Genomic DNA, 15354 nt, shown 5'->3' with positions numbered 1-15354 from the left:
TGTGAACTATTCTGCCCTCCTGCATCTCTCCCTCGCATAAAACAAACACTGTGAACTATTCTGCCCTCCTGCATCTCTCCCACGCATTCTGTTTCTCTAAAACTCTTTCTAAATCTCTGTTTCTCTGTGTGTCTCTACTATTTTCCACCTCTCTGCTTTTCCCCACTGGTACTTCTCGCTCTTTCTCATTCTCTCTATTTTTCTCTGTGTCTCTCTTTCTCTCTCTTTCCCTCCCTCCCTCTCTGACATCCTGTGTGCTCTCTGTGCCCCCTTGTAGGTGATCCTTGGGCAGTACCGCTGGCTGTCCTATGCTGAGACCCATAGGGCAGCAGCCTGCTTTGGCATTGGTCTGGCAGCACTTGGCCAGAGGGCCCACAACAATATTGCCATCTTCTGTGAGACCAGGGCCGAGTGGGTAATAGCCGCACAGGCCTGCTTCATGCAAAACTTCCCCTGTGAGTGTCCACATGCACACACCCCAAGTCTGGTTCATGTACAACCTCCCCTGTGAGTACTCTCCATACACAGGCTTGACTGCGTAGTGAGAGCCTCTCCATAGGCTCTCCATAGGCTCTCTATTCATCCATCTCTCAGCCTTCCTCCTCTCTCCATAGGTTCTCTATTCATCCATCTCTCAGCCTTCCTCCTCTCTCCATAGGTTCTCTATTCATCCATCTCTCAGCCTTCCTCCTCTCTCCATAGGTTCTCTATTCATCCATCTCTCAGCCTTCCTCCTCTCTCCATAGGCTCTCTATTCATCCATCTCTCAGCCTTCCTCCTCTCTCCATAGGTTCTCTATTCATCCATCTCTCAGCCTTCCTCCTCTCTCCATAGGTTCTCTATTCATCCATCTCTCAGCCTTCCTCCTCTCTCCATAGGTTCTCTATTCATCCATCTCTCAGCCTTCCTCCTCTCTCCATAGGTTCTCTATTCATCCATCTCTCAGCCTTCCTCCTCTCTCCATAGGTTCTCTATTCATCCATCTCTCAGCCTTCCTCCTCTCTCCATAGGTTCTCTATTCATCCATCTCTCAGCCTTCCTCCTCTCTCCATAGGTTCTCTATTCATCCATCTCTCAGCCTTCCTCCTCTCTCCATAGGTTCTCTATTCATCCATCTCTCAGCCTTCCTCCTCTCTCCATAGGCTCTCTATTCATCCATCTCTCATTCTTCCTCCTCCACCTCTTCTTTCTTCTTTGTTCACTCTGTGTTTGTAATGTCAAGTTGAGTCTGACTCAACCTGATTGGTTGGCCTTGCCAGGAATTTGTTTGTGTTTGTTTCTTGGTTCTAAACCTCAGAAGGAATAGGATGGTTGCAGAGTATGAGCTATTCAATCACCTCATAATTGTATAAATGTTTTATAAAAGAAGAGGGGAGAGAATGTATGTGTGAACGTGACAGGACCTGACAGTGTGTTAGTATCTCACGGATGGAGATGTCACACCCTGTGTCCTCACATACACAACAGGAAGTCTCAGCCGTCCATGACGCATGGCAGTGATGTCACTGGCCCTGTCCCATAAGCCCTTTCTCTGTCAGCCAGACCTCCCCTCTCTCCCTCCTCCTCTTTTTGTCCTGTCAGAGCGGGGTTATGAGTGTGGATTTTGGCCAGGGTGTCTGGACCCTTGCAAGCTTCTGGTGTGACCCCTTCACAGCCCTGCATGAGCCCTGCTGCTGATACTGTCCACCACACACACACACACACACACACACACACACACACACACACACACACACACACACACACACACACACACACACACACACACACACACACACGTACACACATACACATTCTATACAAATTCCACCACATCCCCAAGAGCCAGAATCTTCATCTGATTGGATAGAGTCCATGTTGAGCCCACTGATGGTGGGTGGGGATGTCATCTGAGTTGGACATGGCTGGTGAGCTGTGTAGACACAGACAGAGAGCACTTACCCCTCACTTTCTCCTCTACTGCCTGTGAATGATGGGGTAGCCTGGACCTGGGGGAACGGGACCTGGGGGAACGGGACCTGGGGGAGCCGGGACCTGGGGGAGCCTGGACCCGGGGTAGCCTGGACCCGGGGGAGCCTGGACCCGGGGGAGCCTGGACCCGGGGTAGCCTGGACCCGGGGAGACGGGACCTGGGGGAGCCGGGACCTGGGGGAGCCTGGACCCGGGGGAGCCTGGACCCGGGGGAGCCTGGACCCGGGGGAGCCGGGACCCGGGGGAGCCGGGACCCGGGGGAGCCTGGACCTGGGGGAGCCTGGACCTGGGGGAGCCGGGACCTGGGGGAGCCTGGACCTGGGGGAGCCTGGACCCGGGGGGAGCCTGGACCCGGGGGAGCCGGGACCCGGGGTAGCCTGGACCCGGGGGAGCCTGGACACGGGGGAGCCTGGACCTGGGGGAGCCTGGACCCGGGGGAGCCTGGACCCGGGGGAGCCGGGACCCGGGGGAGCCTGGACCCGGGGGAGCCTGGACCCGGGGGAGCCTGGACCCGGGGGAGCCTGGACCTGGGGGAGCCTGGACATGGGGGAGCCTGGACCTGGGGGAGCCTGGACACGGGGGAGCCTGGACCTGGGGGAGCCTGGACACGGGGGAGCCTGGACCTGGGGGAGCCTGGACATGGGGGAGCCTGGACCTGGGGGAGCCTGGACATGGGGGAGCCTGGACATGGGGGAGCCTGGACACGGGGGAGCCTGGACCTGGGTCCCATTGAGTCCTACTGTCAGAGTCCTAACTCAGAGTAGATAGGCATGTGTACAAATTCCACTGCCTTTACTCTGCTTCATATGAGTTTGTCATCTGTCTGGCCCACAGTATTCCAAGAACCTAAAAATCCAACTGCTATCAAGAAAGGCTGATGTACAACACACTTATCTAGCCAGAGAAACAGACAGGGGCTGGTCATGTTTTTCTGTAGAAGATAAGTATGTATGTCTGTGTGGAGGAGTGTAAAAAAGTACCCAATTGTCATACTGTAGTAAAAATAAAGATACCTTAATAGAAAATGACTCGAGTAAAAGTGAGTCATCCAGTAAAATAATACTTGAGTAAAAGTCTAAAAGTATTTAGTTTTAAATATACTTAAGTATCAAAAGTAAATGTAATTGCTAAAATATTCTTACAGTTGAAGTCGGAGGTTTACATACACCTTAGTCAAATACATTTAAACTCAGTTTTTCCCAATTCCTGACATTTAATCCTAGCAAAAATTCCCTGTTTTAGGTCAGTTAGGATCACCACTTTATTTTAAGAATGTGAAATGTCAGAATAACAGTAGAGAGAATGATTTATTTCTGCTTTTATTTATTTCATCACATTCCCAGTGGGTCAGACGTTTACATACACTCAATTAGTATTTGGTAGCATTGCCTTCAAATTGTTTAACTTGGGTCAAATGTTTCCCACAATAAGTTGGGTGCTTCCCACAATAAGTTGGGTGAATTTTGGCCCATTCCTCCTGACAGAGCTGGTGTAACTGAGTTAGGTTTGTAGGCTTCCTTGCTCACACACACGTTTTCAGTTCTGCCCACAAATTTTCTATAGGATTGACGTCAGGGCTTTGTGATGGCCACTCCAATACCTTGACTTTGTTGTCCTTAAGTCATTTTGCCACAACTTTGGAAGTATGTTTGGGGTCATTGTCCATTTGGAAGACCCATTTGCAACCAAGCTTTAACTTCCTGACTGATCTTTGAGATGTTGCTTCAATATATCCACATAATTCTCCTCCTCATGATGCCATCTATTTTGTGAAGTGCACCAGTCCCTCCTGCAGCAAAGCACCCCCACACCATGATGCTGCCACCCCCGTGCTTCATGGTTGGGATGGTGTTCTTCGGCTTGCAAGCCTCCCCCTTTTTCCTCCAAACATAACGATGGTCATTATGGCCAAACAGTTCTATTTTTGTTTCATCAGACCAGAGGACATTTCTCCAGAAGTACGATCTTTGTCCCCATGTACAGTTGCAAACCGTAGTCTGTCTTTTTTATGGCGGTTTTGGAGCAGTGGCTTCTTCCTTGCTGAGTGGCCATTCAGGTTATGTCGATATCAGACTTGTTTTACCTGGATATAGATACTTTTGTACCTGTTTCTTCCAGCATCTTCACAAGGTCCTTTGCTGTTGTTCTGGGATTGATTTGCATTTTTCGCACCAAAGCACGTTCATCTCTAGGAGACAGAATGCGTCTCCTTCCTGAGTGATATGACGGCTGTGTGATCCCATGGTGTTTATACTTGCGTACTATTGTTTGTACAGATGAACGTGGTACCTTCAGGCGTTTGGAAATTTCTCCCAAGGATGAACCAGAGGTCTACAATATTTTTTACGAGGTCTTGGCTGATTTCTTTTGATTTTCCCATGATGTCAAGCAAAGAGGCACTGAGTTTGAAGGTAGGCCTTGAAATACATCCACAGGTACACCTCCAATTGACTGAAATGATGTCAATTAGCTTATCAGAAGCTTCTAAAGCCATGACATCATTTTCTGGAATTTTCCCAGCTGTTCTTAGGCACAGTCAACTTAGTGTACGTAAACTTCTGACCCACTGGAATTGTGATACACTGAATTATAAGTGAAAAATCTGTCTGTAAACAATTGTTGGAAAAATAACTTGTGTCATGCACAAAGTAGATGTCCTAACCGACTTGCCAAAACTATAGTTTGTTAACAAGAAATGTGTGGATTGGTTGAAAAACAAGTTTTAATGACTCCAACCTAAGTATATGTAAACTTCCAACTTCAACTGTATGTATCAAAAGTATAAGTATAAATCATTTCAAATTCCTTATATAAAGCAAACCAGACGACACCATTTTCTTGTTTTTTAAATTTACGGATAGCCTGGGGCACACTCCAACAGCCAGGGGCACACTCCAACAGCCAGACATAATATACCAATGGAAGCAGATCAGAGGCAGTAGAGATGACCAGGAATGTTCTCTTGATAAGTGCGTGTGTCACAGCTGTCGGAAGGATTGGACCAAAGCGCAGCGTGTTGAGTGCTCATCTTCATTTATTAGAGTAAAGTGGACACTTAAACAATCCGTAAGGTACACGGACTATACGAAAAACAACCACCCACAAACCCACAGGAAAAAACAGGCTGCCTAAGTATGGCTTCCAATCAGAGACAACGAAAGACACCTGCCTCTGATTGGAAACCATACTCGGCCACACATGGAAAAATTAAACATAGAAAATTACAACTAGAACAAACCCCTATGAAACAAACCAACCCCAAAACACACAAAAACAACACCCTCTGCCACGCCCTGACCATACTACAACGGCAAATTACCCTTTTTACTGGTCAGGACGTGACAGCGTGAATTGGACCATTTTAAGCATTCAAAATGTAACGAGTACTTTTGGGTGTCAGGGAAAATGTATGGAGTAAAAAGTACATTATTTTCTTTAGGAATCTAGTGAAGTAGAAGTAAAAGTTGTCAAAAATATAAATAGTAAAGTACAGATACCCAAAAAAACTACTTAAGTAGTACTTTAAAGTATTTTTACTTAAGTACTTCACACCACTGGTTTGGGGATTGGGGATGCTTGCACGTGTACACGTACACACTCACACACACTCACACACCCTCATCTCTGCACGTGCCCCTGGTCCCTGAAGTGAGTGATACCCATCTCAACCAGTCAGACATATAGTAATGTAATGTAGCCTGGGCCCAGCCCAGTTCAGTCTGGTTTAGCCCAGTCCCAGGCCACTCACTCACGCCAGTGACAGAGCCAGAGCAGACATGATGCCATCGCTGCAGCGTTACACTAACACAGTGTGACATTACCACAGCCCTGAAGCAAACAGAATATACGAATCATGAGGGCTTTACCATGTGGCCTCACTCCCAAACAGGACCAGAAATACACCCCTTAGATCTAACTCTATCCATACGACATCTTATCATCAGCAGTATTATCTGATGATACCTCATTGGTCTTACCTTACCTTGTGTGTGTGTGTGTGTGTGTGTGTGTGTGTGTGTGTGTGTGTGTGTGTGTGTGTGTGTGTGTGTGTGTGTGTGTGTGTGTGTGTGTGTGTGTGTGTGTGTGTGTGTGTGTGTGTGTGTGTGTGTGTGTGTGTGTGTGTTGCAGTGGTCACTCTGTACTCTACCCTGGGGGGTCCGGCCATCACTCACGGTCTGAACGAGACAGAGGTTAGTCACATCATAACCAGCAGAGAGCTACTGGAGACCAGACTCAAGGTGAGAGAACACATGCACATCTGAACATGTGTAGATATGATATTAGGAGGTATAGGAAGAAATCAAGAAGGGACAGGAAGAGTGGGAAAGAGGAGTTTATGTGTGGGAGAGAGAGGAGAGGTAAATATGATGAACGTTGTGGATCTGGGGTCTGTACTATACCCACTGTTATCAGTGTGAGATGCAGAGTAGGGCCAGAGAGACACAGACCTACACACTGGGTTAGAGACAGATCAACACAATGGGTAAGAAAAAGACAAACACATTGGTTCAGAAACAGACAAACACACTTGGTTAGAGACAGAGACTGACACGCTGGGTTAGAGACAGACCAACACACTGGGTTATAGACACAGACCAACACACTGGGTTAGAGACAGACCAACACACTGGGTTATAGACACAGACCAACACACTGGGTTATAGACAGACCAACACACTTGGTTAGAGACAGACCAACACACTGGGTTATAGACACAGACCAACACACTGGGTTAGAGACAGACCAACATACTTGGTTAGAGACAGACCAACACACTGGGTTATAGACACAGACCAACTCACTGGGTTAGAGACAGACCAACATACTTGGTTAGAGACAGACCAACACACTGGGTTAGAGACAGACCAACATACTTGGTTAGAGACAGACAAACACACTGGGTTATAGACACAGACCAACACACTGGGTTGTAGGCAGACCAACACACTGGGTTATAGACACAGACCAACACACTGGGTTAGAGACAGACCAACTCACTGGGTTAGAGACAGACCAACATACTTGGTTAGAGACAGACCAACACACTGGGTTAGAGACAGACCAACTCACTGGGTTAGAGACAGACCAACACACTGGGTTAGACACAGACCAACACACTGGGTTATAGACAGACCAACACACTGGGTTAGAGACAGACCAACACACTGGGTTAGAGACAGACCAACACACTGGGTTAGACACAGACCAACACACTGGGTTATAGACAGACCAACACACTGGGTTAGAGACAGACCAACACACTGGGTTAGAGACAGACCAACACACTGGGTTAGAGACAGACCAACACACTGGGTTAGAGACACAGACCAACACACTGGGTCAGAGACAGACCAACACACTGGGTTAGAGAAAGACCAACACACTGGGTTAGAGACAGACCAACACACTGGGTTAGAGACAGACCAACACACTGGGTTAGAGACAGACCAACACACTGGGTTAGAGACAGACCAACTCACTGGGTTGGAGACAGACCAACACACTGGGTTAGAGACAGACCAACACACTGGGTTATAGACAGAGACCAACACACTGGGTTATAGACAGACCAACACACTGGGTTATAGACACAGACCAACACGCTGGGTTAGAGACAGACCAAGACACTGGGTCAGAGACAGACCAACACACTGGGTTAGAGACAGACCAACACACTGGGTTATAGACACAGACCAACACACTGGGTCAGAGACAGACCAACACACTGGGTTAGAGACAGACCAACACACTGGGTTATAGACAGACCAACACACTGGGTTATAGACACAGACCAACACGCTGGGTTAGAGACAGACCAACACACTGGGTTAGAGACAGACCAACACACTGGGTTATAGACACAGACCAACACAGTGGGTCAGAGACAGACCAACACACTGGGTTATAGACACAGACCAACACAGTGGGTCAGAGACAGACCAACACACTGGGTTAGAGACAGACCAACACACTGGGTTAGAGACAGACCAACACACTGGGTTATAGACAGACCAACACACTGGGTTATAGACACAGACCAACACGCTGGGTTAGAGACAGACCAACACACTGGGTTATAGACACAGACCAACACGCTGGGTTAGAGACAGACCAACACACTGGGTTATAGACAGACCAACACACTGGGTTAGAGACAGACCAACACACTGGGTTATAGACACAGACCAACACACTGGGTTATAGACACAGACCAACACACTGGGTTATAGACACACACCAACACACTGGGTTAGAGACAGACCAACACACTGGGTTAGAGACAGACCAACACACTGGGTTAGAGACAGACCAACACACTGGGTTATAGACTCAGACCAACACACTGGGTTATAAACACAGACCAACACACTGGGTTAGAGACAGACCAACACACTGGGTTAGAGACACAGACCAACACACTGGGTTAGAGACAGACCAACACACTGGGTTAGAGACAGACCAACTCACTGGGTTATAGACACAGACCAACACACTGGGTTATAAACACAGACCAACACACTGGGTTATAGACACAGACCAACACACTGGGTTATAGACACAGACCAACACACTGGGTTATAGACACAGACCAACACACTGGGTTAGAGACAGACCAACACACTGGGTTGGAGACAGACCAACTCACTGGGTTAGAGACACAGACCAACACACTGGGTTATAGACACAGACCAACACACTGGGTTAGAGACAGACCAACACACTGGGTTATAGACAGACCAACTCACTGGGTTATAGACACAGACCAACACACTGGGTTATAGACACAGACCAACACACTGGGTTATAGACTCAGACCAACACACTGGGTTAGAGACAGACCAACACACTGGGTTATAGACAGACCAACACACTGGGTTGGAGACAGACCAACACACTGGGTTAGAGGCAAACCAACACACTGGGTTATAGACACAGACCAACACACTGGGTTATAGACACAGACCAACACACTGGGTTATAGGCACAGACAAACACACTGGGTTAGAGACAGACCAACACACTGGGTTATAGACACAGACCAACACACTGGGTTAGAGACAGACCAACACATTGGGTAAGAAAAAGACAAACACATTGGTTCAGAAACAGACAAACACACTTGGTTAGAGACAGAGACTGACACGCTGGGTTAGAGACAGACCAACACACTGGGTTAGAGACAGACCAACACACTGGGTTAGAGACAGAGACTGACACGCTGGGTTAGAGACAGACCAACACACTGGGTTATAGACACAGACCAACACACTGGGTTGGAGACAGACCAACTCACTGGGTTATAGACAAACCAACACACTGGGTTAGAGACACAGACCAACACACTGGGTTATAGACAAACCAACACACTTGGTTAGAGACAGACAAACACACTGGGTTATAGACACAGACCAACACACTGGGTTATAGACAGACCAACACACTTGGTTAGAGACAGACAAACACACTGGGTTATAGACACAGACCAACACACTGGGTTAGAGACAGACCAACATACTTGTTTATAGACACAGACCAACACTCTGGTTTATAGACACAGACCAACACAATGGGTTAGAGACAGACCAACACACTGGGTTAGAGACAGACCAACACACTGAGTTAAAGACACAGACCAACACACTGGGTTAGAGACAGACCAACACACTGGGTTAGAGACAGACCAACACACTGGGTTATAGACACAGACCAACACACTGGGTTAGAGACAAACCAACACACTGGGTTATAGACACAGACCAACACACTGGGTTATAAACACAGACCAACACACTGGGTTAGAGACAGACCAACACACTGGGTTATAGACACAGACCAACACACTGGGTTAGAGACAGACCAACACACTGGGTTATAGACACAGACCAACACACTGGGTTATAAACACAGACCAACACACTGGGTTAGAGACAGACCAACACACTGGGTTATAGACACAGACCAACACACTGGGTTAGAGACAGACCAACACACTGGGTTATAGACAACGACAAACACACTTGGTTAGAGACAGACCAACACACTGGGTTATAGACAGACAAACACACTGGGTTAGAGACACAGACCAACACACTGGGTTAGAGACAGACCAACAGACTTGTTTATAGACACAGACCAACACACTGGGTTATAGACAGACCAACACACTGGGTTAGAGACAGACCAACACACTTGGTTATAGACACAGACCAACACACTGGGTTATAGACAGACAAACACACTGGGTTATAGACTCAGACCAACACACTGGGTTATAGACACAGACCAACACACTGGGTTATAGACTCAGACCAACACACTGGGTTATAGACAGACCAACACACTGGGTTATAGACACAGACCCACACACTGGGTTAGAGACAGACCAACAGACTTGTTTATAGACACAGACCAACACACTGGGTTATAGACAGACCAACACACTGGGTTAGAGACAGACCAACACACTTGGTTATAAACAGACCCACACACTGGGTTAGAGACAGACCAACACACTGGGTTATAGACACAGACCAACACACTGGGTTATAGACTCAGACCAACACACTGGGTTATAGACAGACCAACACACTGGGTTATAGACACAGACCCACACACTGGGTTAGAGACAGACCAACAGACTTGTTTATAGACACAGACCAACACACTGGGTTAGAGTCAGACGAACACACTGGGTTATAGACACAGACCAACACACTGGGTTATAGACACAGACCAACACACTGGGTTATAGACAGACCAACACACTGGGTTAGAGACACAGACCAACACACTGGGTTATAGACTCAGACCAACACACTGGGTTGTAGGCAGACCAACACACTGGGTTAGAGACACAGACCAACACACTGGGTTAGAGACACAGACCAACACACTGGGTTAGAGACAGACCAACACACTGGGTTAGAGACACAGACTAACACACTGGGTTATAGACTCAGACCAACACACTGGGTTAGAGACAGACCAACACACTGGGTTATAGACTCAGACTAACACACTGGGTTATAGACTCAGACCAACACACTGGGTTATAGACTCAGACCAACACACTGGGTTAGAGACAGACCAACACACTGGGTTAGAGACACAGACTAACACACTGGGTTATAGACTCAGACCAACACACTGGGTTATAGACTCAGACCAACACACTGGGTTAGAGACAGACCAACACACTGGGTTATAGACTCAGACCAACACACTGGGTTGTAGGCAGACCAACCTACTGGGTTATAGACTCAGACCAACACACTGGGTTATAGACTCAGACCAACACACTGGGTTATAGACTCAGACCAACACACTGGGTTATAGACTCAGACCAACACACTGGGTTATAGACTCAGACCAACACACTGGGTTATAGACTCAGACCAACACACTGGGTTATAGACACAGATTAACACACTGGGTTGTAGACTCAGACCAACACACTGGGTTAGAGACACAGACTAACACACTGGGTTATAGACACAGACTAACACATTGGGTTATAGACTCAGACTAACACACTGGGTTAGACTCAGACCAACACACTGGGTTGTAGGCAGACTAACACACTGGGTTAGACTCAGACCAACACACTGGGTTGTAGCCAGACATACAGTCCATACTCCCTCCTGAGGAGAGAGACAATGAACAGAGCCAATAAAGCAATATGTATCTGTCAAAACATAAGAGTTGTCTCACGTGTTTAGGTTGTCTAAACCCACGGAAGTAGAACGATGTACAAAGTGCATGTGTTTATTTTGCATGTCCACGTGTACAGAAAGGTCAAGCCTTTGAAAACATAGTTGAAAAGGAACACGTAAACAGAACCACTGTTTGTAACCAGGTGCCAGTCTGCAACCAGAATGAATCAGCCAACCCCTGTCAGTGTGCCTTATCCCTGTCTTGACCAATCAGAATGAATCAACCAACCCCTGTCAGTGTGCCTTATCCCTGTCTTGACCAATCAGAATGAATCAGCCAACCCCTGTCAGTGTGCCTTATCCCTGTCTTGACCAATCAGAATGAATCAACCAACCCCTGTCAGTGTGCCTTATCCCTGTCTTGACCAATCAGAATGAATCAGCCAACCCCTGTCAGTGTGCCTTATCCCTGTCTTGACCAACCATTTGATGGTTACAGTATAGCTGTCTTAAATACTTCTTTGTGTTTCCTGGTTGAGTTTAGTTCATCCTGCTGGAGGTGCCCAGGCTGCAGCACATCATTGTGGTGGACAACACGCCCACCAAGTGGCCCGGTTACCCACGAGGCATCAGTGTCCACAACATGGCCACTGTTCAGGAGCTGGGGACCAAGCCTGAGAATGGTAAACACGTGTGTGTGTGTGTGCGTGTGTGTGGACTCAGTATTTCACAATCATTTCGCTACACCCACAATAACATCTGCTAAACATGTGTATGTGACCAATAACATCTACTAAACAGGTGTATGTGACCAATAACATCTGTTAAATATGTGTATGGACCAATAACATCTGTTAAATATGTGTATGGACCAATAACATCTGTTAAATATGTGTATGTGACCAATAACATCTGTTAAATATGTGTATGTCACCAATAACATCTGCTAAACATGTGTATGTGACCAATAACATCTGTTAAATATGTGTATGTGACCAATAACATCTGTTAAATATGTGTATGTCACCAATAACATCTGATAAATATGTGTATGGACCAATAACATCTGTTAAATATGTGTATGTCACCAATAACATCTGTTAAATATGTGTATGGACCAATAACATCTGTTAAATATGTGTATGGACCAATAACATCTGTTAAATATGTGTATGTGACCAATAACATCTGTTAAATATGTGTATGTGACCAATAACATCTGATAAATATGTGTATGTGACCAATAACATCTGCTAAGTATGTGTATGTGACCAATAACATCTGTTAAATATGTGTATGTAACCATTAACATCTGCTAAGTATGTGTATGTAACCATTAACATCTGCTAAGTATGTGTATGTAACCATTAACATCTGCTAAGTATGTGTATGTAACCATTAACATCTGCTAAGTATGTGTATGTAACCATTAACATCTGCTAAGTATGTGTATGTGACCAATAACATCTGTTAAATATGTGTATGTAACCATTAACATCTGCTAAGTATGTGTATGTGACCAATACAATTTTACTTGATTTTCTTTTCTTTTAACAGCATTACACTGAAATTTACAAATATGTGTAACATAGTTATAGCACTCATTTGCTAGTTTGTGGTAAGTCAATTTTCTTAACAAGTCTGTAGTTACTACTCAGTGCAGATTCATCATTCCTTATAGTATCTCCTGCTAGATACTGTAGTCTCAGAGATACTCCTATTTCCCCCTCTCTCCTATTTCCCTTTCTCTCCTATTTCCCTTTCTCTTCTATCTCCCTTTCCCTTTCTTTCCTATTTCCCCTTTCGCTCCTATCTCCCTTTCCCTTTCTTTCCTATTTCCCTTTCTCTTCTATCTCCCTTTCCCTTTCTTTCCTATTTCCCCTTTCGCTCCTATCTCCCTTTCTCTCCTATTTTCCTTTCTCTTCTATCTCCCTTTCTCTCCAATCTCCCTTTCTCTCCCATTACCCTTTCTCTCCCATTTCTCTTTCTCTCCTATTTCCTGTTCTCTCCTATTTCCCTTTCTCTCCTATTTCCCATTCTCTCCTCTTTCCCTTTCTCTCCTATCTCCCATCTCCCTTTCTCCCCTATCTCCCTTTCTCTCCTATTTCCATTTCTCTCCTATCTCCATTTCTCTCCTATCTCCCTTTCTCTCCCATTACCCTTTATCTTCTATCTCCCTTTCTCTCCAATCTCCCTTTCTCTCCTATTTCCCTTTCTCTCCCATTACCCTTTCTCTTCTATCTCCCTTTCTCTCCTATTTCCATTTATCTCCTATCTCCATTTCTCTCCTATCTCCTTTTCTCTCCTATCTCTCTTTCTCTCCTATTGTCTCCATCCCTCCTTTTCTCCAGCTGGTCTCTAGTGCTGCACTGCTTGACCCATAACAAGTGGAGTTGGTACTGTGAAGTGTAGGTTTGTGTGTGTGTGTGTGTGTGTGTGTGTGTGTGTGTGTGTGTGTGTGTGTGTGTGTGTTGCAGTGGTCACTCTGCTAAAATAGCCCCCCCCCCCACACATCTCTCCTCCCTGTATCTCTGGGTCCATGTTCATGTCAGAACAAGGCTCCTCCTCTCGCAGACTCCAAGTCACGTCCCTCTCCTCTCGCTATCTCTTTTGCTCCCTTCTTTCTCTCTGTCTTGCGTGTCTTCTGTTTTGGTTGTTTTTTCTGCACCCGCTGGTGACGTCTTGGAAATATTTATACCCCCCTAGTCCTAAAACAACAATCGAAAACACGTCTTAATTTTCCACATGAGGACAACAGAAAAAACTGTTTACTGTTGTTTCTTATATAATCTAGAACAGGGATGATTTTAAACAATTCCGCTTGTGACCCAAATCATCCTCCAGCAACCCAAATTAAGAAAAATACTGTGTGATTGTAGATGTAATCTTAAAACACACCTCTCATGTGCCCAGGGCCCACTTTGGGTCCCGACCCATCGTTTAAGAAACCTACATGATCTAGAATCATCTCACTCCTTTCCACATTGTCAGAATCCACATTGAATGACATAATATAACTTCCGAGTGGCTTTTTGGCAAGCCTAGACAAGACGAACATGTCTCGGAGAACTTAAGCCCAAACATTTGGGCTGTCGGGGAGGAGATGCTTTACTTCAATTGAACAGATGACAGACAGTTAACACAGCCAAAACTCAGAGAAGAGAGAGAGAAGAGAGAGAGCAGAGGAAGAGAGCCATAGGGAGGGAGAGATAGGCATAGAGAGGGATAGAGGCAGAGAGCAGAAAGAGAGAGAGAGGTAGATGGTGTTATTGGCAGTAACACAGCTCTTAGACATACCGTATCTTGAGTGCCAAGAGGCTGAAGGACGTTTACTAAATGGTGACATTGTGTTTAATGTGTTTTAATGTTTCACCTGACTGATGTTCCTCTCCCTCTTCATTCCATTAGGAATGTTCCATTCTTCTTCTCCTTTAGATATTCATCATCATGTGTGTTTTATTCCACTTCCTCTACCCCAATCTTGTTTAACGACACCCATATCTTCCCAGGACCTTTGCCTACAGACTTCACATCCCAGACTATATATCCTAACAAGCCTCCTCCATTTATTGTCCTGACCTGCACCATATCTTCTGATCTCCCATGAACTCCCTTTTCCTACAATATGCTGAATATTTACAAAAACATGCTTTCATGCCATGCCATTAACTAATTTGTTTCCTGTGTGTGTGTGTGTGTGTGTGTGTGTGTGTGTGTGTGTGTGTGTGTG

The 15354-nt window shown here is 46.1% G+C and overlaps 1 protein-coding gene across 1 annotated transcript in view; it reads left to right on the top strand.

Annotated features, from left to right (window-relative positions):
• The window catches only part of LOC106592274 (fatty acid CoA ligase Acsl3), a 45826-nt gene that overhangs the window by 15559 nt on the left and 14913 nt on the right, over positions 1-15354 (top strand). Inside the window, exons 3-5 of the mRNA XM_045724721.1 lie at positions 278-455; positions 6100-6209; positions 12169-12307. Of these exons, the coding sequence (XP_045580677.1) occupies positions 278-455; positions 6100-6209; positions 12169-12307 (427 nt within the window). The remainder of the gene's footprint in view (positions 1-277; positions 456-6099; positions 6210-12168; positions 12308-15354) is intronic.

This window comes from Salmo salar, chromosome ssa09 (genome assembly GCF_905237065.1).
Source record: "Salmo salar chromosome ssa09, Ssal_v3.1, whole genome shotgun sequence".
Lineage (NCBI taxonomy): Eukaryota > Metazoa > Chordata > Actinopteri > Salmoniformes > Salmonidae > Salmo > Salmo salar.
The sequence above is the reverse complement of the archived record's forward strand: the minus strand, read 5'-3'. Positions and strand labels throughout refer to the sequence as shown.